This window comes from Aythya fuligula, chromosome 2, assembly GCF_009819795.1.
Source record: "Aythya fuligula isolate bAytFul2 chromosome 2, bAytFul2.pri, whole genome shotgun sequence".
Lineage (NCBI taxonomy): Eukaryota > Metazoa > Chordata > Aves > Anseriformes > Anatidae > Aythya > Aythya fuligula.
In genome coordinates, this window is record NC_045560.1 from 60,489,830 (window position 1) to 60,515,058 (window position 25,229).

General features: G+C 41.1%; 1 protein-coding gene and 1 gene segment (V, D, J or C); both read left to right on the plus strand.

Moving 5' to 3' along the window:
- LOC116486001 (immunoglobulin kappa light chain) lies at window positions 1-24,236 on the plus strand. Its single transcript, XM_032181890.1, has 6 exons — window positions 1-43; window positions 433-745; window positions 13,504-13,550; window positions 20,934-21,227; window positions 22,688-22,759; window positions 24,078-24,236. Exons 1-6 carry the CDS (start codon window positions 1-3, stop codon window positions 24,209-24,211), a joined length of 903 nt encoding a protein of 300 aa, XP_032037781.1. The 3' UTR covers window positions 24,212-24,236.
- On the plus strand, window positions 2,962-3,427 carry LOC116486002. The segment is given in 2 exon segments: window positions 2,962-3,004; window positions 3,126-3,427. Coding segments are annotated over 2 exon segments (345 nt in total).
- Window positions 24,237-25,229: the final 993 nt, after the last annotated feature.

A 25,229-nucleotide genomic window follows, 5' to 3' on the forward strand; every position in this document is an offset into this window, starting at 1 on the left:
ATGATGCTGCTGGCAGCACTTGTGGCCACCACAGCTTGGTTTGGTAAGTGCTTTGTACTTTATCTTGCATTCCCTCACAGGCAAACATGGTTGCACTAACAGACATTTTCCCAAATCCTTTATTGCTGGTTAAAGACATTATTTCTCCTCTGACTTCCCTTCCCTTCCCTTCCCTTCCCTTCCCTTCCCTTCCCTTCCCTTCCCTTCCCTTCCCTTCCCTTCCCTTCCCTTCCCTTCCCTTCCCTTCCCTTCCCTTCCCTTCCCTTCCCTTCCCTTCCCTTCCCTTCCCTTCCCTTCCCTTCCCTTCCCTTCCCTTCCCTTCCCTTCCCTTCCCTTCCCTTCCCTTCCCTTCCCTTCCCTTCCCTTCCCTTCCCTTCCCTTCCCTTCCCTTCCGAATTCTCTTCAGTTCTCTTCAATTCTCTTCTCTTGTAGATGTATTTGCACAGGAAATTCCCATACAGACACCAATATCCATCACCAAATCTGGAGGAACAACACGCCTGCAATGTCATTTTAAAGGTGTCTCTAGAAATTTTGATAGCATCATCATTCACTGGTACCAAGAGAAGGAGAATAAAGCTCCAGAGTGGATGTTCTACATTTCAACAGGGAAAACATCAGTGGAGGAAAACTTCCAAGGGCACACATATACAATTGAAAGGGTTTCAAGAAAGAAAATTTGTACTCTTACAATAAGCAATATAATTTCAGATGACACAGCTATCTACTACTGTGCCTACTGGGACTCTCACTACAGCAGAAACCCAGCGATCACCTTGACCAATACTCCCTTGGAGGCTCAACCACAAACGATTTGAAAGATCCCAACTCACTTCCCCCGGCGTGGATGAGCCACCTGGCCTCAACACGCAGGCTCTGCACAGCCGGGACTGGCTCGGCGCTGAGCCACTCCTTGGAGGGGGCAGCTGCCAAAAGCTGGGGATTTCGATGCAGCGAGTGGCACATGCAAAGGGAACGGTGAAGGGCAAATGCCTAACCCAACCTCAGCACCTTCTCTTCCCATTCCGTTGCTCAAGTGTAGCAGGGAATTGGTTGTAAGGAATTCTTTACCAGGAATGTGCCATTTTCCATGCTGCTGTTCCTGGAAATAACTCAGCATGTTTTCCTGGATCTTTTCAAAGCCCGTGGCTTGAGAAAGAAAAGTGAAATAAAGGAATTTAACCCGACAGTCAGTGCTTTATTATGTATTAGATTTATAAAGAAAAGATTAAGGAGAAAAAAAAAGTTCTCTTTTTGGGTCATTGGGTCAGGGGGTTGATATTTTTCAGACTCTGAACTATAAGAACTCCATTCCCAGGTTCAGCCTGGGTTTGTCTTCTCCTTCCAACCAGACCAGGATGGTAGACCTGAATCTATACAAGAACAATCTTCCCTTTCCAGATGATGTTTTGCTGGTTGTGGTGGTTTTACCCAGCTGGGAAGATGAAATCCACCACAGCCGCTCTCTCACTCCCCCTCTTCAAAGGAAAGCGGGGAGAAAGTATGACAGAAAGGGCTCCAGGCTTGACATAAGGACAAGGACATCACTCACCAATTATCGTCAAGGGTAAAGGAGACTCAGAGAGGTTATTGAAATGTATTGCCTATATTGATCTTGTAGACTAGCACAGTGAGAAATAAAAAGGCAAATAAAAACACTTTCCTCCCCCACTCCCCACCACCATTCACCATCTTCTGTGTTCTCCCCCCAAGAGTCAGGCACACGGGAATGGGGAATGGGGGCCCAAACCCCTGCTCCTGTGTGGGCTCCTCTCCACGGGTGCACCTCCGGCCCAGGGCCTGCTCTTGCGGGGGCTCTCCATGGGCCGCAGCCTCCTCCAGGCCACATCCACCTGCTCCACCGGGGGCTCCTCCACCCATAGGGGGGCTGCCGCGTGGAGATCTGCTCCACGTGGGACCCATGGGCTGCAGGGGGACAGCCTGCTCCACCAGGGGCCTCTCCACAGCCCACAGGGGAACTGCTGCTGCCTGCCTGGAGCACCTCCTGCCCTCCTGCTGCACTCACCTGGGGTCTGCAGGGCTGGTGCTCTCTCCTCGCTCTCCCAGCTGCTGTTGTGCAGCAGTATTGTTTTTCTTTTAGTTCTCTTTCTTGAATCTGCTCTCATGGAGATGCAGCCACTGGTGGGTCAGCAGTGGGTCCCTTTTGGAGCCTTCTGGAGCTAGCTTTTACCTGACATGGGGCAGCTCCTGGACTCTTCTCACAGAGGCCACCCCTGCAGCCACTCAGCTACCAAATCCACATTTTGCCCCCACTCACATAGCCACAAACCTCTTTTCCAATAGCAACAGGTTTTCACTTCAAACTGCTTTGCCATGAAGGCAGGAAACCAACAGCACGCCATTTAGTGAACTAAGAGCTACAGATGCCAAGTGTTTCACCAGAAAATTATCAAAATTCTTTCTGATAATAAAGAAGCCCTTCCATCAGGCACTTTTCTCATCTGGCACTGTATTAGGAACAGAATTTTGCAGCTGGTGGGAGCAAGAAGCCACCCTTGGACTGGCAGTCACTGTGAGGGCTCAGACCTTTGCAAGGCAGACCATGCAGTCAAAACACAGCTGAAATAAGAGAAAGAGCCCCGTTCCTTGCTAGGATTTTGCGTAAGCCAGGAGTCAGTCTCTCCCACACTTGGTTTGTCTCTTGATTTGGGGGAAATGACCATCTTTCCAGGTACCTTGGGTGTTTTCACGTCACACAAAATGATTTCACTGACTCTCCTGAGGTCAGTAGTAGTTTGGGTATGGACCTTTCTACATTTTAGTTTCCGTGGTGTAGCCCTCCCCATCCCCACTCAGCAATGATAATGAGTGGAGACACCACCATTGGGTGTGCCAAATGAGTCATTTCCTCCCCAGAGCTGTTTGACTCCTTCTCTACCTGGAGGGCTTTATAACCTTCCTGCCCCTACTCCAGTTCCACACTTCACCCAAGTCGGCAACATGCTGCTGCTGCCCATCCTGCTTGCAGCTTCTTGTTGGTCCTGTAAGCCCCGTTCCCTTTCTCCTCTCCTTCCCCTATGCAGAGAACACAGCCCCTGCTCCAGACTGCAGACGTTTTGAGCCCTTACCAAGTTTTCACCCAATTTCTCTCCATTCCCTTCAAGGTGGTGACGCGCAGGCAATGCCAGTGCAAACCCCAGCAATGTGGACTCAGGCAGAGGGCCGCTCGGCCAGCATGGCATGCCGGCTGACGAAAGAAGACATTGTGCACTGGTACAAGCAGCTTCCTGGGCAGCCGATCAAGAGAATACTGTACGTGTCGGGACAGACTCCTACGTTTGATGAGAGCTCTGACAGACAAAAGTATCAAGTGAGGAAGCGTGCCTCTGAACCTCTCTGTAGTCTCCAAATAAATAATGTAAACCAGAGGGATGCTGGCACATACTACTGTGCGTACTGGTATTAATATCAAGGCATCACAGCGTTAGATGGGCCAAGATAAACCATACAAAAAGGCACTTGGCACTCCGAACCGCAAGCTCTGAGCTCTGCCGAAACACAGATACTTCCTCATTCAGCTCGGCTCTGATGATTTTCTGCTACAGGGTAGGAAAAACAACAACGTAACATGACAGTTGCTAAATAGAGGATATTAGTAATCAGGATATTATTTCCAGACTCACACATCTCTGTAACATGCAGAAGCTGCAGGTCCCTGTCAGTCGAGGGTACAAATAGGGAACATCGCTGTTAAGTTGAAGACCTGGGTGTACAGAAAGCACTCACCTGGCAGTGCACACAGCCTGTCTGTGCCTCATGAACGAACAGCAGCTGAAGATTTCTATTCTTTATTGAATCCATGGAGCAAAAACAGCAATGTATCTCTACATATTTGGTGCTCTCTCTTGAAACAAGGCGTGTGTCTGAAACAAGGATAAAGTCTACATGGTTTGGTAGACCTTCCTTCAACATTTTTCTCCTGTCTTCCATGCCATTTCAGTCCCTACAACATCTTACAACAGACCAGAAACTCCACTTTATCATCACAGTTTCTCCCCTGATGTGTCCAGAAGAGAAGTGACGTCCTCAGCCATAGGCTATGCCTCCAACCAACAGACAGACGGCAAGGAGATCATCAGCAGTAGTCTGCATGGGTTCACCATGGAGAAATCATTCTTGACCAATCTCATACACTTCTACAATGAAATGCCCAGCCTGCTGGATGAGGGGAGAGCAGTGCAGATAGTCTGGGGACTTGATTAAAGCCCATGTCACCCCTAAGAGTCTTAGAGAAAGGCTGTTGGTGTGAGGGGCTGGACAAGGAGACAGAAAGATGGGCTGAGCAGCTGGGCCCCAAGGGTGGTGATCAGTGGCACAAAGGCCTCCTGGAGGCCACAAACTAACAATGTAACCCAGGAGTCAGTTCTGGGTCCAGTCCTTTCTAACATCTTCCCTAATGCTTTGGATGACGGGACAGAGTATTCCCTCAGCAAGTTTGTAGACAACATCGACTTTGGAGGAGTGGGGGTCATGCTAGACTTCTACTGTCATCACCAGAGGGGCATGCTGCCATCCAGAGACACCTTGTCAGGCTGGAGAAATGGGCTGACAGCAACCTCACCATGTCTGGAAAGGTGCCGTGCAGAGTTCTGCACCTGGAAAGGAACAACTCTGGGCAGCAGAGGGCCAGCCAGATGGCGATCAAATTGTAGAAAAGGCCTTAGGGTCCTGGGGGACACCAAGCTGACCAGGCGCCAGCGATGTGCCCTTGCTGCCAAGACGGCTGTCAGTACTCTGAGCTGCATGAGGCAAAGTGCTGCCAGCAGCTTAGGGAGGTGATCCTTTCCCTTTGCTTGGCACTGGGGAGGCCCCACCTGGAGTGCTGAGTCCACTTCTGGGCCCCACAGCACTGGAGAGACTTGGCACAAGTGCAGAGGAGAGCCATGAGGAGGATCAGAGGGCTGCAGCACCTCTCCTATGGAGAAAGGCCGAGAGAGTTGGGGTTGTTCAGCCTGGAGAAGAAAAGCCTCTGGGGAGACCTGACAACGGCCTTCCAGCACCTGAAGGGGGCCTCACAAAAACTCTTTGTTGAGAAGAGTTGTAATGGGATAAGGAGAAATTGATTTAATCTAAAAGAGAGTAGATTTACATTCAGTCCTAGGAAGACTCTTTATTATGAGGGCGTTGAGGTAGTGCACCAAGCTGCCTGGAGAAATTGTGGATGCTCCGTAACTGGAAGGGTTCACGGGCAGGTTCGATAGGGCTTGGGGAAACCTGGTGTGATGGGAGGGGGTCCTACAGGACAGCTCTTTATGAGGGAGCATGGCGATACGACAAGGGTAGTGATGGGAAAAGACATAACAGTGTTAAACTAAAAGAGTAGATTTAGACTTTGGGAGGAGTGGGGGAAACATGGGGAGGGTCGTGCTGCCATCCAGAGGCACCTCGTCAGGCTGGAGAAATGGACTGACAGCAGCCTCATGATGTGTAAGGGGGACATACAGGGCCCTGCACATGGCACATGTTTTCTGCTTTTTTTTTCCACTCTTTCTTTCCATGAAGTGCTTGCTCCTCAGCTTCAAAACCTAAGCCCTGCAGCTGTGCATTTCCTCCCCACACAAAACCACAGGCAAGGCGCCTGCTCCTGGGGATGCTGCTATGGTTGCTGCAGGTTGATCCCCATGAGCTGCTGCAGTGGAGGCAGCACAGGCACAGGGACATTTTGGCAGGCCGCAGCTGGGTGGCCAGGCTGAGGCAGCAAGAGGAGGTCCCTGACAGGGTGGGGACATGCCTTCTGCCACTGCGGGGGACCGCACACACTCAGCACCCACCAGGGTGGCTTCTGGGCTGGGAGCTTCACGCCCTGATGTACGGCTGCAGCTGCTCTCACTCTCAACCCCTTCTCAGCAGCTCTGCCTCAAGTTTCCACATGCCACGCTCCTTGGACTTACCAGTCTTTCTGAAAAGCTGATGGGATGACAATGTCCTTACCAACATGAGCATTCCCAGGTCTAATTCCTTTCCCAGGCTGCAGTGGGTTCTCTGCAAACGTAGCCCCACAATGTTGCGCCCACAAGAGCCATCGCTGGAGACGTCTGCTCCTCCCACTCAACCCTGTCCCCATCTGGGGCCTCCTTCCCTCTCCTCTGAGTCTCAGCTGAGCGGGACCAGCAAACATGATGCTGCTGGCAGCACTTGTGGCCACCGCTGCTTGGTATGGTATGTCCTACTTACTTTGCAATCTTTCCTCAGAGGGTACCCATTGCCGCACATCTTCCCAAGTCCCTGAATTCCGGGTAATAAGATTGTTCCACATTTTTTTTCTAGATGGATTTGCACAGGAAATTCCCATACAGACCCCTATATCCATCACTAAGTTCAAGAAAACTGCACGGATGTATTGTGAAATCAAAAACTTAAAAACAAGTTTTGATAGTACTGTCATACACTGGTATAAGCGGAAGGAGAATGAAGCTCCAGAGAGGCTACTGTTCTTTGCAGAAGGAAGAACTTCCGTGGAAAGTGGCTTTCAAAAAGACAGGTACAGAGCTGAAAGGGTTTCTGACCAGAATCGGTGTGTCCTCATGATAAAGGATGTCATTCCAGACGATGCTGGCATGTACTACTGCGCCTACTGGGACCCTCACAATGGTAGAATCTCATAGACCATCAAGGCACAAAACTCCCCCAATGTCTGAACCACAGGTTTGTAGCTTCCTCACTCCCCCAGTCTTCTCACTCCATCTGGTATCAGCTGCAGAAAGGCCAAACCCTTGTCTGCCTCCCAGAATGAGCAGCTAACACTGCACAACTGTCATTTTCGAAGTTTGAGCCATCATTAACACTGTGGTCTTCAGGCACACACATACCATTTTTAAGGGCAAGGTAACTCATCACTACCATAAGAATTAGCACATCTATACTGGAAACTCACCTGTTCTGTCAGTGTGGTTTGCCCAGCATGGCAGATATCTGGTGTTCCTTGAGGAAAGCAAATGTTTAATATTGATGTTCTACTCCAGCTGCTGTTCTCTGCTAGGAAAGCAAAGGCAGGAAAAGAGGAACAATGTTCCAAAGAAAAGACTTTGGATATGGGCACATCATGCCTGTCACTCCCAAGTAATTCTAAGGACAAGATCTTCCTGTCCCCCTCTATAGTCTGTCCTCATCTGCATGTAAGTGACTACAAGTCCCTGGGAATATGGTTTACGTTGTTTGAGTACCACAAAATCCCACACAGATAAAACTTAAATCAGAGATTTACACTCTCTTATCTACGACAGATGAAGATGTGCCCTTTGTAAAGTTCCTTCTATGCTTGCTCCCTGACCACTGGTGCTGCCAGAAGAAGCCTGGGGGACACATCCCTGTGGCTCGATGCAGGGGCTCTCCAGCTGCCACCCAAGGGAGGCACCTCCTCCTCCCACGTGGCACAGCTCAGCCTGCCCTGGGGACAGTTTCCTTCTGCGAGTCTCAACTCGGAGAACAGAGAGCTCTGAGACAGCTGAGTGGGACACGCCAACATGCTGCTGCTGGCAGCACTGGTGGCCACAACCACTTGGTCTTGTAAGTACTTCTTAATATACTTTGTGTTCCCTCATAGGCAAACATGGACACACTAATGAGTATCTTCACCAACCCCTGATTAATAGTTAATAACATAATTTCTCCTTTTTTTTTTTTTTTTTTCCCCAGATGGATTTTCACAGGAAATTCCCATACAAACCCCTGTGTCCATCACCATGTCTCAAGGAACTGCACGTCTGCAATGTCATTTTAAAGATGTCTCTGCAAATTTTGATAATACTGTCATACACTGGTATCAACAGAAGGAGAATAGAGAACCAGTGAGAATGCTCTACATTTCATCAGGGATGACAACAGTAGAAAACAGCTTCCAAAGAAACAGATATATAGTTCAAAATCTTTCTAACCAGAAAATTTGTATTCTTATAATAAAAAATATAGGTCCGGATGATGCAGCTACCTACTACTGTGCCTACTGGGACTCTCACTATGACAGAAACCCGGCAATCACCTCGACCAATACTCCCTCGGAGGCTCAACCACAAACGATTTGAAAGATCCCAATTCACTTCCCCCGGCGTGGATGAGCTGCCTGGCCTCAACACGCAGGCTCTGCACAGCCGGGACTGGCTCGGCGCTGAGCCACTCCTAGGAGGGGGCAGCTGCCAAAAGCTGTGGATTTTGATGGAGTGAGTGGCACATGCAAAGTGAACAGTGAAGGGCAAATGCCTAATCCAACATCGGCACTTCCTCATCCCCTGATTTTGCTCAAGTGAGGCAGGGAACTGGTTGTAAGAATTTCTTTACTGGAAAAGGGCTTATTTCCATGCTGCTGTTCCAGGAAATAACTCGGGACATTGTCCTGGAGCTTTTCAAAGCCCAAGGTTTGAAATTAAATTTGAAAAATTAGTCTTCTTTTAGTTTAAAAGTTAGCAGCTCTGGAAACAAAATGATATTTGATTTATTCCTCAAGAGATATGGAGATGGGCATTATTGTTCTCCCTTTTTGAGATGTTTTTGTGTCTTTCCCCATCCTTGTTGCTTTCACTGTCTGTCTTTACTGCCTTTCAGCATAGTAGAGATGCATCTGAGTCACTCCACAAAGCTGTAGGCAGTGTTGCCAAAGCTAGTGCCAGAGATAAGAGATTTTTATTTGAAAACAGCTGTCCATATTTATGTCCCTTAAGCAATGCATCCCTCACAGAAACTGCTTCATCACTGATGTTGACCCTCATGCCTGACAAGTTTTTTCTTTGCCATCAAGCCTTTTTTTAGTATTTTCCTTTACTGCAGTGTGCTGAGACTCTCCACATTTAGTTCCTTGAAGTATAGCTCATTAAATATTAGTGTGATGGGATGAAAACATGATATGACAATTTCAAGTAGGTGGTAGTTCTCCAAAATGACTATGGTTCAGTTTTGTCCTACTCTTATTTACAAGCCTGACTCATGCAAGGGAGCTTGACGAACTATCTACAATGAACAGTCTTTTGTTGTCTGTGTTTCTTCTAGTGATACCTCACAGATACTCAGTGTTGTAGACACAGCCCACCCAGGGGATGCACCAGCAGCACCTTTCTCTGCCTGTGTCACTCTTGCCATTGCTTTGTGGTTGCAAATACAAACATAGAATAACAGAATTATTTAGGTTCAAAAAGACCCATAAGATCATCAGTTTCAACCATCCACCTAACACCACCAAGTCCAACATTAAAACATGTCCCTAAGTACCACATCTATACATCTCTTAAATACCTCTAGGGATGACAACTCCAATACTTCCCCGGGCAGCCTATTCTATGTTCCTGCCCAGGAGAATTTAGCCTAGACAGCTGTTTTGTGCTACATCTGATTAAACCAAGTGACCTTCACCCTCAGCCTAGTTCCTCTCTGTAGGCACAGGCAGTAATTTCTTAATGTTGTTTTGTAGTCAGTATGGCACACAAGACGTACTCAAATTCAGTTTCTTGTAAATGGCAAACGAAACATGTGGGTGGTTTGATTGACAGTACCAGGGCTTTCTCAGATGTTATCTTGGGATGTTTTGTAAGAACCCAATGTGCAAAGGGAAAGCCCCCTTCTCTCTCCAGTTAGTAAATGAAAAGGTATCAGTGAACTGATATTTCAGAGTCTGGAGTGACTCCAGGAGATGGATGGATAACAACCGCATACTGGGAAGAGAAAATGCAAGGTGCAGCACATGGACACCTTCACAGTGGACTGCAGAGTGGTTTATAGAGCTGGCTCTCCCTTATTTCCTTCTGTTAAGTTTTATTAAGACAGATAAAACTGAAATGCATCCTAGTACTACCTGATTGTACTTAATGCCAGATGAGAGGTGGGGTATACCTGTGGGAATGAGTAGGATCATGACCTGAAGATACGTGTTTGGTTTTTTAATACAAACAGCACTGTGGGCTTACTCGATCTAAAATTGAAGAGGAAAACTTCACCTAATTCTTAAGCATTAAATGGAAGAGTTGGCTAGCCTACTTGGAACACTTTTAGAAAGAGATTTGCTCTGCAGGTAATTAGATATCAGCAGAAAACTGGGCACAAGTCTGAAATTCCTGACATTCGCCCACCAGCCAATTCCTGGCCATCCTTCAAGCAGTCTCCCAGGTGCAGATTGGGAAAAAAAAAAGAAAAAAGAAAAAAGGAAAAAAAAAAGGAAAAAAAAGTTGTTTTTATTCAGCAATTGCACATCAGGAGAGTACTTTAGCTTATTGCAAAGTCAAAACATAGTGTGGACCACATGGATTAAATACTTCGGTACAGGAACTAAGCTAATTATCTCCGGTAAGTATTAACATTGATCTGATTTTCACAAAGTCACTTGGGTTCTCAGGTTGATAACTAAGAGTGTAAGGGTGTAGGGAAATTAATTTCTGCCTGATAGATCACATTTTTTTATGTGACCGGTGCATGGGGCTCAGGTTGGGTGGGTTGATGGGCAATAAATATATCAATCTAGGGGACAGAGAAATCACCTCCACATCAGTTACTGAACACTTATTAAGGATGGCAGAATGGAATAATGAGGTGAGGGGCTAAAAGTTGAAATATTGGGTTGGGCTCATTCCTCATTCTGTTCTGGGACAGAAAAATGAACTGTGTGAAAGTTTAAGAACTACTCTCAGTACAGCAAGACAGAAATGCAAAAACTTGCTTATTGATAGAGGTGGCTCAGCCTAAATTCATTGGGAAGGAAAGTTGCCTGGAATTTAGTAAATTTCTAGTTCCTGGCTCTACTGAAATTAACTGGCTTCCTTTTGTATTCATACTGCTGTTAATTGTGTTAAAGCTGTACAATCTATTGTATGAATGCCACTAGCAGTATAAAGCAGATAACAGTGCCTACAGTATGCTGCTCAGTTAATACATGAGACTACCAAGGTTAGTATAAATGAGTCAAATTGTAAAAGGCAGAGGAAACTTGCACATTTTACTACAGATTGCAATTAAATTATGCCTGTGTAGAGTCGGGTGTTTTTGCCAAAAGAAAACAGTGTAACTACTTTCAAGAAGCACAGACTTAGTAAAACACATCTTAAATGTCAGTAAGTTTTGTTTAGAATATGGTTTTAGAATATGGGCATGTAAAATATGGGCTTCAAAGTAAGAATATGATGAAAACTAATCCAAGGTACTTTCACACAGCAAGTAATTTTCAGGATAGAACGCTTCTAGGAAATAAAAAATACCTATCTATCTAAACCAACAAATAACTAGTAATTATTTTTTATTTCCTTTAGGAATGATAATATAATCACATTTCTTCTTAAAGCAGGAAAAAGAGGTTACTTTATAGAAAAGGTAGCAGACTAGAAGCAGCAGATCTTTATTAGAGAAATCCCAGAACTAAAAGGATAGATATAAGTAGTTATAAGCATGACACAGCTTTCTTCTCAGAAAATGGTGTATTTAAAAACCCAGACTTTTTACTCATCACGAAAAAATAATAGCACTTCTAAATATTCCACTCCAGTCCATGTTAAAAATTAAGATATTACACTGGGCAAGATACTACCAACCTCTAAATTTGAAAGACATTTTCTGTAGCATGTGAAAGAAAAAAGAAGTGCAGTAGATATTGCTAAGCAGTATCAGACTGTGGGATGCTGATGTTAAAATATTTGGAAGTGGAACTAAGCTTATTGTTTCAGGTAAGTGTGAAACATAAAATGTACTTTTTCTGAAATGCATTTCAATAGTTAGATATTGTTTGTAAGCTGTGCTCTGGTTTCTTAGCTTCTGCTAGTTTTAACCCTACTGAATGCTTTGCAGAATTTCCCCCGTAAAGAGCATTTCCAGATGCAGAACACAACATCATTTTTTTATTTATGTATGAAATTGGGAAAATGAAGCAATTATTGAAGTGTAGATGTATAACTAACCCTCTTATTATTTTCTTCTTAAATATGAATTTAAATATGGTAAATATAGCATTCAGAGAACTAAAAGATATTTTTGTCTTTAATGATGCATACTCAACTTCTGTGATATTTCTAACTCATTCTGAAAGAAAATGTCAATTTGGGGTTATGCAAATTACTTGAAGAGCAAGAAGCTTTCTTTTGGGATTATGTCTGACCATACCAAATGACAGGAGTTATCTCAAGTATGTCCAGAACTGTCTGAAGATATGCCTAATTGAAAGGATACTCTTTCTTACTACTTTTTGCAGAAACCTCTTGCTATCAGTTATGATTATTATTATTAAGAATGCCTACCTGTGGAGACACTTTCCTTCCCTCCCAAAATATTGGCATACTTAATCAAATTATCCTGCATCAAGTAAACTTCGGCCGCTTTGATACTTAGCATCTGAGATGAAAGCAGTTTGCCTAATTTTGTCCATCTGATAATGGTTTCTAGTTAGTGGGAATTTTGATGTTGATTTCAATCCAGTCAGGGTTTTGCTTAATATTTGCACAACAAAATCTTCGATCCGGAATTTTGTGCTGCAAAGATCTCATCATAACGTTCGCTAATTCTAGGACTGATTTTATGGAGCTTTAAAGGAGCATTTTACTTAGCTAATAGAACTAATACATCTTCTGCTGGTGCTGCCTCTCTCCATAGAGCAGATATGGAACCAAGGTGCTTAGTACTGTCCACCTAAACTTTCAGAAAACTAATTTTAGTTGAGATGAAGCCTGCCCATTTAAAAACATACCTGTCCTCAAAATCTCCACACACTTTTTTATTTTCTTTTTGGTAAAGTTTAGGTTGCTGCCCCTTTTCCATGACCTAAAAGTTGATTAAACAGCAAATCTGTTTGTCTTTAAAAAATTGTATTTACCCATGTATTGCCATGTGTCCTTGCTGCTAAGATGGCTGTCAGTACCTTGAGCTGCATGAGGCAAAGTGCTGCCAGCAGCTGAGGGAGGTGATCCTTTCCCTTTGCTTGGAACTGGGGAGGCCCCACCTGGAGTGCTGTGTCCAGCTCTGGGCTCCACAGCACTAGAGAGACATGGACATACTAGACAGGGTCCAACATAGGGCCATAAAGATGATTAAGGGATTGGAGCATCTCTCATACACACAGCAGCTGAGAGAGCTGGGACTGTTCAGCACAGAGAAGAGGAAGCTCAGGGGGATTCAATCATTGTCTAGAAATAACTGAAGGGAAGGTGCAAAGTGGACAGAGCCACGCTCTCTTCAGTGGTGTCCAGTGCCAGGACAAGAGGCAATAGGCACCAACTGAAACACAGGAGGTTCCCTCTAAACATCAGAAAACACTTTTCTGCTGTGAGGGTGAAGGAGCACTGGCACAGGTTGACCAGAGAGTTTGTGGAGTCTCCCTCTTGGAGATCTCCAAAAGCTGCCTGGACATGGTCCTGGAAAACCTGCACGAGGTATCCTTGCACAGGTATCCTACCTGGCCTGACAAGGGAGTCAGGCCAGATGACCTCCAGAGGTCCTTTCAAACTTCAGACATTCTTTGATTCTATTATACAAAGAATAATAGATCTGTAATGTTATTGCAAAGACTTTATGCACTGTGTCTGGTTATTACTACAAAGTGTTTGGCACCGGTACAAAGCTCATCGTGTCAGGTAAGTCACTTTCTTTAAAATAAAATGTAGAAGCTTGGTGTGGTCATACAGATTCAGCGTTAGTGTCCCAGAGGACACTCTGCTTGCTTAGAGCCTTGGTCAGTGCCATCCCTGCCTGGGTTTTTAAGCTTTACATTCTGACCTTGAACCCTGTTGATTTGTAACGCAGTAGTCTAGGATCACAAATATACTGAGGAGCTAGTTTGTGTCACTTATGATCGTATTCCTCCTTAGAAATTTGGTGGAAAATGGCCTGGAGTAGTTTCCAGAGCCCTCATTCTTTCTTTCAGCTACTGAAGAATTAAGCATGGAATCAAGCAGCTGTGAATTAAACATTTAAAAAAAATAAAAATTAAATCCTCTTCTCAATACAAATTCAAAGAGCAATTTGCAATGGCCATTGCTTTTTTAGTTAGACTAGTAGAAGTGAAGTAATATGTGCCTAATTATTTCTGTCACGTACACAGCACTTTGGCAGTAGAAATAAACTTCTTTTTATTTACTAAAACATACATGAAGAAGTGATCTGTTTTTTGTCTCTCCTGCAGAGACATGTATTTGGATGGTAAATTGAGGATAAAAATCTTCTTTTTCCCATTAAATGGTATTTTAAATGCTGTAACCCTGAGGTAGACTACTACAGAAACAGAAGGCAGAGGAACTATCACTACCAAATATTGTAAGCCTGATTAAATGCAACTTATATTAGCATGCCAAGAAAAGACTGTTTTTGATGATTCCTATCAGAAAGACTAATTGAATCAAAACTACAATTTAATAGAAATGTCCACATCAGAACAAATGTGTTGTTTTAAGTGAAAGTCCTTACCTTGTTAAGCAGGTAGTGATCATTTATTTAGTATCTATATTTTAAAATAATTTATTTTCAAGCATTTATCTAATCCTGCAGGATTCTATTTCTTCTACAAGGGCCAAAGCTCTTAACTGATTGTTAATCAGAGTAAAAGGGGATGGATTTACGTTGTGCTTATGAACAGGCAATTCATCACAAATCATCTTTTCAGTGATGAGTACCTAACATTAGCTCAATAATGAAAAGAAATGGAGAAGACCAAGACAGGATCTTCATGCAATTGAATCATCACACTTTGAGCTTGAGCAGAGTCTTTTTCCATTGAAAGAGGCATATGTATCAAGAGCCAGTCTCAACAACATGTAATTAACTTGATTTTGTTCTTTTTGGTCTCTTATGATTAGCTGTGATCAACACAGAGTTGCTGTAGGCTTACGATAATGCAAGTAAAAGAAGGGCTGGGGTTTGAGAGATGGGTTTGATGTTTGCATTTGGAGGAATAGATTAGTTTCTAAAAGCTTCCAACAGAATGTGAATATTAATCCAATGTCAACACTCAATGAAGGATTTTTGTGTAAGTGTCTTTTCAGAGAATTTAGACAAGGGAAGCCAAGACTGAACAGCAGAGTGACCCAAAAACCAAATCAATTTTTCCCTCAAGGACGCAAGTGGAGTAGCTACACTACTCAGCATGGGGATGTTCTCCCTGTCTCTCCTCTTCTGCTACATCTGCAGCTGTGGCTTTCTGGCACCTCACAAGCATACTGCCAACTTTTTCTAAAGTAACATGGAGAATAATCTACTAATATTTCTAGTAAATAAATTCACAGCAGAAATTACAGCAGAAATATTTTATGTTAACCTCTAAATATTACTGAGGTATCTACCTCGATTTCATCAAATGCATTGAAGTTCACTAGTTCAAAAAGCTACAATTATATTTTGCAACCATATATTATAAAATATTTCTTGCTTAGAGGTAGTTTATACTTACACTTATTTATATATAATCTAAGTTGGATCTAATATATCATCTAAGTTGGACTAAAGTGATTTTAACTCAACAAGGTGAAGACTAATGCATGCATTTGTAGGCTTTTATTTTATTTTATTTTATTTTATTTTATTTTATTTTATTTTATTTTATTTTATTTTATTTTATTTTATGGAGAAAGACATTAAATACTGAACCAAAATCCCTCAGACTTTAAAGTCCAAACCAGTATTATGGGGAAAGGACGGAGTGTTAAATAAATAAGGGAAAATGTCACCATTCAAAGAAAACTGCAGAGCCAAAGTCTCTTTTCAGGATTACCATTACTACATACATTTGCTAAAGACTTTAGCAAAAATGTCAAGGATTTCGTGGGCAGGAAGACAAATTCACTATCCCTTTCTTTCAAGACAATCTAGAGGAGAGATTATGTGATATGCTATATTGAAAGTATAATAGCAATGACAAAAAAGTGATATGGAATTTGCAATAGCAAATTTCATCTCTTTAGCTCGGGGTAAACAGTAGGACTTCATATAAACCACGAATTTCTGACATTCTAACTTCTTTTGGATACACTGTGCCACATCCCTTGTGTTCCCTTGTGCAAGGCTAGGGAGCCCAGAGTGGAGGGGCTGGGGTAACTCAGAAACACGGCTGAAGATCACCCCTTAGCCTCAGAGCAGGTGGAACAGAAGAGATATATGGAAAAACATTGTGGATGTGAACAGATACCTTAAACTATGTCTGAAGTTCTGCATATCTCAATTTGTTTGAGGATACAGTCTTTCCCCATTAATTTGTTCTTAAAAAGCCTGTTTATTCCAGCAGAGGAGAACTGAGCTCTCTCTGATGCACCTCAGCACAGGTTAACAGCAGGAAGGCAATAAATAAATAAACAAAATATTAGCTTGTGGGGTGAAATCCTGGACCTTCAGAAATGTTGCCTTTGATTTCACCTTAACCAGGATTTCCTGTAAGATGCACGTGGTTTTCCCTGCAGATAAGCCAGTAGGTCCTGGAGACAGACGTGCATGGGAGTAATGCTGAAAAGTTGATGCTTCTCAGCAGCATGCATAGATGTATGTGTGATGTTGTCTTTTTGGCATTGACAACCTGCGGTATCATCAGTACTCTGTAGGCAAGTGTGCCAGGAGCTGAGGATGAACAGTCCCAATCCCACATACACTTAAACAGACTGCAGTGAGCTCAGCATGCAGAGGGTTGGGTCCAAAATGAGTAAGCATCTCTCCAACTAGGCTTGAGAAGAGTGGTGGCTGTTGACTGCCTGGCTCAGATTTTCTGCAGTGTCTTTCATTACTTCAATTAAGCAGTGGTCTAAGGTTTGTTCTTGCACACCATTTTCTGTAATAAGATTCATTTTTTCCTCTAAATTATTTAATAAGCAAGCATAATCCTTCTTAATTACAACAATGCCAGAGATACAAAAGGACTATCTAAACACCCCTTCCAGTTACCTCCATGAATCTTCTGCATGTACAATATTTCATCTTTATATTTGGTAACTCAAAACCATATTTATACTACATAGAAATTAGACATGGATTGCTGAGTAATAGTGTGTGATAAGTTCCTGCTTTTGTGTGTGAACAAATTGAGCTAGAGAAACAAACTGTAAAATTCCATATCATCAAAACAAGGACTGATTTTGCAAAAAGGTGATAAAAATATGCTTGATCAACCTCCAGGTCCTTTGGATCTTTAGAGACCTTTATGTTAGTGCACAGAGAAATATGCATAAAATTCATATACATAAAATTAATTAAAAAGGAGAACTTTGGAGAGATTGAAAGAGACAAACAAGGGTCTTAAGGTGAGTGCTTAAGATTGTGCATTCAGTTTCATATCATACAGTCATTTAAATGAACAATTTTTAAATCATGTGGTCAAAAGCACTCACAATCCCAGAAGGAGAATTAATTTTCTTTAGAAAAATATCCAGAGGGTATATGGTATTTCAATCCATGCCACAGAAATGAACTTTTATTTGTTCTGATATTTTTTAAACAAGTGATAGCAAAGATTAGTTTGAAATGGAATTTAATGTGCATAACAATAAAGGCTATTTGAGAGTAGCAGTATTAGCTGAAAATAAACTCTCATTTTCTAGCTTTGTAGCCAAATATGTAGACTCTTATTATTCAAATGTTGGTTCTTATAATCTAATATTAGTATGGCTAAAATGTCGCAAACGGTTTGTGTAAGGAAATATAGCAATGTGGGCAATCTGGTCTTTGGCACAGGCACTAAACTCATCGTTTCCAGTAAGTACTTTGAAAGACTGTTTTTGTACATTTTGTAATGGCAAAGCTGGGGAGTGAAGCTTGATAGCTATTTCTTTAAAATACCTGGGGAGGCTTGCACTAGGTGATGTTGTTATCAGTGATAATGTCTGCAGCCGCTGGCAGCAGGACCTGAACGCTGTCTGTGTGTTGAGTGCTCTCGGCTCCCCATGACTTGAAGGGGACCCAAGGAGCTCTCAGTATCCGACGTGATTACTGCATTTTGTGGGATCATCCATCACTAGGCATCGTTGTTATCAGTGATAATGTCTGCAGCCGCTGGGACTCCAGAAGAGTCTGTATATTGTATAAGCAACTGTGAGTTTAGACTATTTGAAGCAATTCTCGTCTTTTGATGTTGAGTTTGATTTGCTGTACTATACTTATAAAAGCCTTTATTCATTTTAGTTCTCTATGAAATACCACATTTAAAACTAATGTTGAAAGTCACATTTTCTATTCCCAGTTATTCAAATGAGTCTTGTAACTGTTTTTGTTTGTAAATCATTACCTACTGCTTGGGTTCATCAAAATAACACTTGATAGAAAATGTGTTTGAATGCCAAGTACAGTCAGCTCAACCAAAAGCTTATTCTTACTTCAAGGACAGAAACAGCTGTAATTCACCCATCCTCTTACCTAAAATACCTTTTGTACATGAGATGTTTCTATCCCCATCCTACATATTCATAACTAACTTGAGAGCTAAAATTGTTTATTTTACTGCTCTTAAGAATTTAAGAATTTATATTTTGCAGTTGAGTATCCAGAATTTATTGCCATACACTACTGATATTCCAGCTCTTTATTTTGTTATTTATTTCCCACAAAATCCAAATCCAAACTAAAAAAAATCCTAAACAATTTGTGTAAGGAAATATAGCAATGTGGGCAATCTGGTCTTTGGCACAGGCACTAAACTCATCGTTTCCAGTAAGTACTTTGAAAGACTGTTTTTGTACATTTTGTAATGGCAAAGCTGGGGAGTGAAGCTTGATAGCTATTTCTTTAAAATACCTGGGGAGGCTTGCACTAGGTGATGTTGTTATCAGTGATAATGTCTGCAGCCACTGGCAGCAAGACCTGAACACTGTCTGTGTGCTGAGCACTCTCGGCTCCCCATGACTTGAAGGGGACCCAAGGAGCTCTCAGTATCCGACGTGATTACTGCATTTTGTGGGATCATCCAAGCAAGGAGAATTAAAATCTCAGCTTAAACTTGCTGCTCTAGAACAAGAACAGCCAGATTTTAGCTTAAGACGTATCTGCAAGTTATATATACTTGGTTATATGTTATTTTAAAAGACCTACACCTACTCAAATCTGTCTTAGGGAAGTGTTCAACAAAGTAAACACCAAAAATTTTGTAAAGCATAACTAAAAAAAAGAAAAAAAAAAAAAAGTCGAGTGGAAGGACTTCAATAACTTTACAGATCAGCCTAAGAATACATCAAAATCTAGAGAGTTGTGTGTTTTCATCCTTTTTTCCCCTAAACATACTTACAATTTATGTATGTATATATATTCACACAGAAACATACATATATTCATGAATAGAGGCAAAACATATATTGTTCAGTCCTCCTTTGTCACCCATTTACCTGTGTGTGCATATGAGACTCTCACATGCACACTTTTACAGTTAGTTATTCAAGCAGTGTGTTTCCTCAGTACTGTGATATAATTTCGGTGTTTCATTTAAGCCAGGTGCCTAGGGTCTTTTTATGGTAAATGGAAAGGCAGTGGCTATTCTAGAGGTGGAAAATATTGTGTATTAATACAAGTGTCTAAAATGGTCATAATGAAATAGGAAATGGGAGCATCTCTCTCTGTCTCTCTATTTAGATATACATAAAATTCATATATATAAAATATCAAACTAGCCAATTAAGACCACAAAATTATGCAGGGTACTTTTCTAAGCTTTGAAAATCTAAAAAAATATCTAAGACAGTCATGAAGCTTTGCAGAGCACAATGTCACTTAAACAAGAGCTACATCATGGTCTTCTGAATATATACAACTCTGGAACAAATAAATCGTTTTGAAAAAGAATTTAATCTTGTATTCCTGGAAGGTCTGATGAATAGAGATACAATTAACTCCTAAATCAACAAGTGCCATAAAATTGTTAGAAAGTTTATTTCTGGGTACAACAGAAAACTTGGTCCACATTTTCATTTCAATGACAGCTGTCCAAAATGAGGGAAATCCATAATGTGTTATCATTTTGAGGGCAGGCAGTCTTATGCTTTAGTCATCTTTGTTTTTAAAAACTAAATATGAAATACTCTAAGATTGTTATAGAATAGCTAGATCATTTAAAGAAAAGTAGAAGCATTTTGACAGAGGTAGAAGTTTATATTAATGTGTTTTCTCACAGGGCGTGAAAACTGCACCACTCAGACAGATCACTCTGTAAACTGTGTATCCCACTGTTGAAAGCCAGTACAAAGATGTACTCAAGAATCTAGTGGGAGAGAGTGGTTTAAGGAGATGAACAATAAATCTGTTCACTGCCTTTAAAAAAATAAATAGCCATACCTTCAATACAACAAAAGTGAAGTTTGAAAACTGCATCTAGTTTTCACTTGCAGTTAAGCATAGACAAAAATGATCACCCATGAGGTCTGCCTATACGTGTATGGCAGAAGTTTGCATGTGTAACAAAAGCAGTCTTAATTTGCTATCCACTTTGATGATATCAAAAAGACTTCTTTGTATAGACAAAATGGGGCTGATTTGGACTTCTAACAACATAAGTTTTATTCCAGAGAGACAGGTGAAATGGAGATTAGCTACATTTAGTTTGTGGAAATGGCTCGCTTTTCATTTAAGATATATTCAGCTATGTTTGTACTAAACAAGTTTTACAAAGCACATCACCTACGAGAAGCCTGGTACAGGTAGATACGCTATTTGCATATAGAAATCTTATTTGGATATTGCATGTTCTTCTGCTTTTGTTTAGTTTAATTTTGTGCATTTTTTTCTTCTTTTTCAGTCGTGTTAATTCAAACATTTACACAAACCTAGTATTAGAGGAACAACAACAGCCCCCCTAGATCCAAACCATTTTGTGATTTAATTTTCCTGGTTTTTTTTATAAAAATAAAACATAAATGAAACACGTAATGAAACATAAATGAATCACGTAGAACTTCTAAATAAAAGACAAAATTTATTGCCACATGCTACTGACAGAATTTATTGTCACACACTATTGATACTCCTCTGTTTTGTTATTTCTTTCCCTACAAATACAAATCCAGACAAAGTAAATTCTAAACCGGAGAACTCTGAAATCCTGCAGACGAAGCATAAAGATCAACTTCTGTATGTTTGTCTTATTGAGAATTTCTACCCAGAAGTTATTCGGGTGCAATGGGTTGATGAAGCAAATAAGGAGGTAACAAAAAATGTCATAAAAGGAGACGTCTGGAAATCTACAAATGATAAATACTCAGTCAGCACCTGGTTAACTTTACCAGGGAATACGACAAACAAGAACTATTATTGCAAATATGACCATGAAAGTCAAGAGAATTTTAAACTCCCCATTCAAGGTATATACTACTTTTTTATTATTTATTTTTCATTCTACATATTATTATGTCTTTTTGATTATTTATTTATTTTTATCGTTTGAATACAATTAGAGAAATAATGATGTATGATGTATATCCTTATTGCTGAAAGCTTCTGTGTTCCTAGGCACAACAATACTTAAAACACACCAGTAAAAACTACCAAAGCCCTCCCAGGAAAAGAAACCCAGTCTGTACTGTGAAGGTCCCTTTGTAACAGGAAAAGAGCAGTTCTTTAATGTCACCAGGTGTTAGTTAGAATTGCTCAAAAGGGTCTACACTGAGCCAGGTCAGTTACTTGACAGTACACAGAATTTCTTCAAAACAGCAGGTTCAGACTGCAGCTATCTGCTATGCAGGGTTTGCAGGCATAAATCCCTCTGGCATTAATCACAGCTATAATAAATTAGGGAGTTAAAAATAAGGTTGATAGGCTTTTAAAACAATGTTTAAATATATTACTTTTTCATGGTCTGGTGGCAGTAAGGTAATAGCTTAAGAATAATGTAAGAAAAAAAAAGACCGCATATAATTGTTAAAAGACTGATTGTGAAAAAGACTGTAAAATTTTAAAGAAAAGAAACAACCTATGATAAATTGTTTAAACCTGTGTTTAAATCAAGATAATAACTTTAGGACAAATGCTTATTCTAGTTAGGTGAATCTTTGCTAAGTACCTACCCTTTTCTAAGTACCTACCTCTGTTCAATTTACTATAAATGAGTACAGCTCCACCCCATGAGAACACAGCCATAAATATTACATTTCAACCTTCCAAATGTATTCTGACAAAAATATGTACTAAGATTATTTTGACAGAGGTATGTGCTTAAGCATATGTCTCAATGAACATAAGTACCATAACCAAGAACAAACACAAAATTGCTGCTTTAAGCACAATATACATGTATTTTATTTTACAGAACAATGCATGGCCAAAATAGCAAATTCCAAAGAGGAAACATCAAATCATACTCTCTTCAAGACTTTTTTCAGTGTTGAGCAACAAATAAAATAATTGAGGTCTCTTCTGATCTGAATTATTCTGTGCTTCTGCTAATACTAAGTTCTGGGAAGAGACTCCAGCTACTTCAGTGACAATCAGGTGGTCAAACCGGTTTGGAAATAGTAGTTTGGAAATAAAAATGGTGCTGCCAACAGCCTTATGGACACATTCACTAAAGGGCACAGGCAAAGCTCCTAGTTAAGGCAACAAACACTTACTACTACACAAATATTTCCTGCCTTCAGTTCTCTCTGAAAATGAATCCTACTGGTGAACACCTGCTCTTCAGACAGATCTTGAATATCCTACTTTTTTTTTAATACTAACTTCACACTTCACTGTTTACATTAGCTCTTCTTTTCCCCATTTCTCTGTTAATGTTTATTAAACTCAAAGAAAAGCCTAGTTTGGACATTTAAACTCTTTCCATTAGATTCTTCAGAGACTCCTTCTCAGGAAGAGTACTGCAGCACATATTCTGGAAACAGCACCGTTTTTTACAAAGGTAATGAGAATTAATTAAATGGGGAAAGAAATGTGAGAGTTGCATATTGCTGTGTGCACTCCTGAAAATTATATTTCTAAATAGTCTGCAGGAAATATCCAAAGTTCTGGGGCTTGCAATTTAGAAAGGCTTCTGTGCTACACTGCATTAACACATTGTGGGATATAAAAAGGTGCTCTAGGTCTTTGGGCTTGATTCAAAGATCGAAGCCGAAATTCCTTTAAGTGGTATATTCTTTATTGCAGCGCTGGATGCACGGGGGATCTCTCCACCTATCGTGCATACTCAAAGCAGAAAGCAGTCTTGAATTTATACAATCAATCTATCAATATTCTACAAGCACCTATACATATGCATTACCTATCCCCGCCTTCCCTCGCTTCTCATGCTAATTAGTCTTTTGGCACCTTGCGCCTGCGCAGAGCCTTCCAAGAATTGTGGGCAGGGGTCTTTGGGACGTGGGCAGGGGTCTTTGGGAGGAAGACCCCGAGTCTTCCTCACAGTGTACTTTTCACCTTTGGTCAGGAATCTGCTGAATTGGCAGGTTTCTTAATTGCGAGAGCTGGTTGTTGCCAATTCTTCCGTTTGTTGTATCTTTATAATGAATTCCAATGTCCAGTTTTGAGATTTATAGTCCTTACGTTTGTTTCTCTGTCCGTCTGCCGCTTCCTTATCATGAGTTCCAGTGTCTTGTTTCGAGATATACAGTCCATGTCTGGGGATTGTCCTTGCCTCCCCAATGCCTCCCCAATGCCTCCCCAATACCTCCTTAATCAGGCTTTGTTAGCCCAATGCAGATGTTGTTTGCACTACAGTACTAGATCATTAGCCTGCATTAAGGGCCACTGCTTTAAATACCTGGTGCAGTTAAATGCTGAGTGCTTCACCTGACGCTCCTTCAGACTAGCAACTGCACAGCACTTGGGACAAAGTAATTTTCTTTTAGCTTGAATGGGGATTTAGGAAATATTGTTTAAAAAAAAAAAAAAAAAAAAAAAACAGATGTAAAAGAATTTAAGCAAAAGCTGTGCTACCAGTGGTGAAAGAGCTAGAGTCTTTCTTGCTCTGCAGGTTCTTGCACTGCAGGTAACAATAACATGGCAGTATTGTGAGATGGTCTAGTGCGCAGAAACCCTCTCCATCTAGAAGTTACGAGCAGTACAGACCCGCTCAGAGGACAGTCAGACATCGTATTTGTTTACATGCTGTCCACCACAATCCTTGTAAACACACCACACGGCCTTGTTTTTTCCTGTCTTTTAGGAGGTTGTACGATACTGATGTTCAACAAGATTTTTCTGTCTTATGTTTGTTACAGATTACTTGATGTACAAGGCAGCACATCTAGTATACCTCATCCTTTTTCTGAAAAGCTCCATGTACTATGTCATCGTACTCTTCTTCATATACAGAATGAGGACTCCAGCTAAGCTCCCAGGAAAGAAAACATAAATGTTGGTGTTGGAAAGGTTTACAAAATCATCTTCAATTTGCTTTGCTATTTACTTGTTCACATAGGCTCCCCTGCCCTCAGTGCTAAACACACCCAAAAAAAAAAAAAAAAAAAAAAAAAAAAAAAAAAAGTCCAAAGAGAACTTACTGGCATTAGCGTACAGGGCTTGCTGCGGTTTACCGATAGTGTTTTCCTATCAGCCTGTTTTTTCTCACTTTTTCTGAGTAATGAACTGAGAGGGAGGTGGTCAATCGGAGTAAGGCTACATAGCTTGTGTTTTAATAGAAATTGTGTATTGCAAGATGAAGAAGGTTCTAATACTAAAAGTGGTTTTGGATGCATAAGTTTAGAGCATATAAACATATAAAGCAGAGGTGCATTTTAAGATTGCTTTTAAGGCTTAATTAGGAGCATTTCAGTGCTGTAAACTCATAGATTCATTTTTGCATTCAATGCAAAATAGGTTCATAGGTTCAATGCAAAATAGGTCATAGGTTCATTTTTGCATTCAATGATTTATTGCAACCTGTATGTATCCACCAAATCAAGACCGGAATATTCTGTAATGATACGTGCTTTAAGAGAATCAATTAAACGTGATTTTAAAAAGCAAGCATAGTATTTTGTAAGAGTTAGATGAGTAAAAAAGCAATTCGAAGTTGCACATCTACAGAAATTTAAGAAATTCACCAGGCCACAGGGCAGTACTGTAACACAAAATGAGAACCTGCACACCATATTTTTAAAGATGCAAAATGATTGCAATGATCATTTTGTTTAGAGAAACCTTTTCAGATTGAGCAAAACCTTAAATCTGATTCTTCAGTGGAGAAACTGTTTTCACGGTAGAGGAAAAATTCTCAGATGTTGGACTTCAAACTCTTCATCTCCAAGTTGTGCAAATTAGTCTCTTTCACAATCCCGTGGAAAAATTTGAAGTAGAATCGTTGGGGTAAAGTGCTTGTTCATTTTGGGGCTAACCATTTCCACAAGTTTGGAGATGAATGCCTGTACCGA

Bases quoted from the DNA above. Each gene is read 5' to 3' on its own strand.
- LOC116486001 (XM_032181890.1), top strand. From the start codon at position 1: ATGATGCTGCTGGCAGCACTTGTGGCCACCACAGCTTGGTTTG. The intron at 746-13,503 runs CTCTCACTACAG...CACTGTGTCTGG, and splicing joins TACTACTGTGCCTACTGGGA to TTATTACTACAAAGTGTTTG. The intron at 13,551-20,933 runs GTAAGTCACTTT...ATACAAATCCAG, and splicing joins TACAAAGCTCATCGTGTCAG to ACAAAGTAAATTCTAAACCG.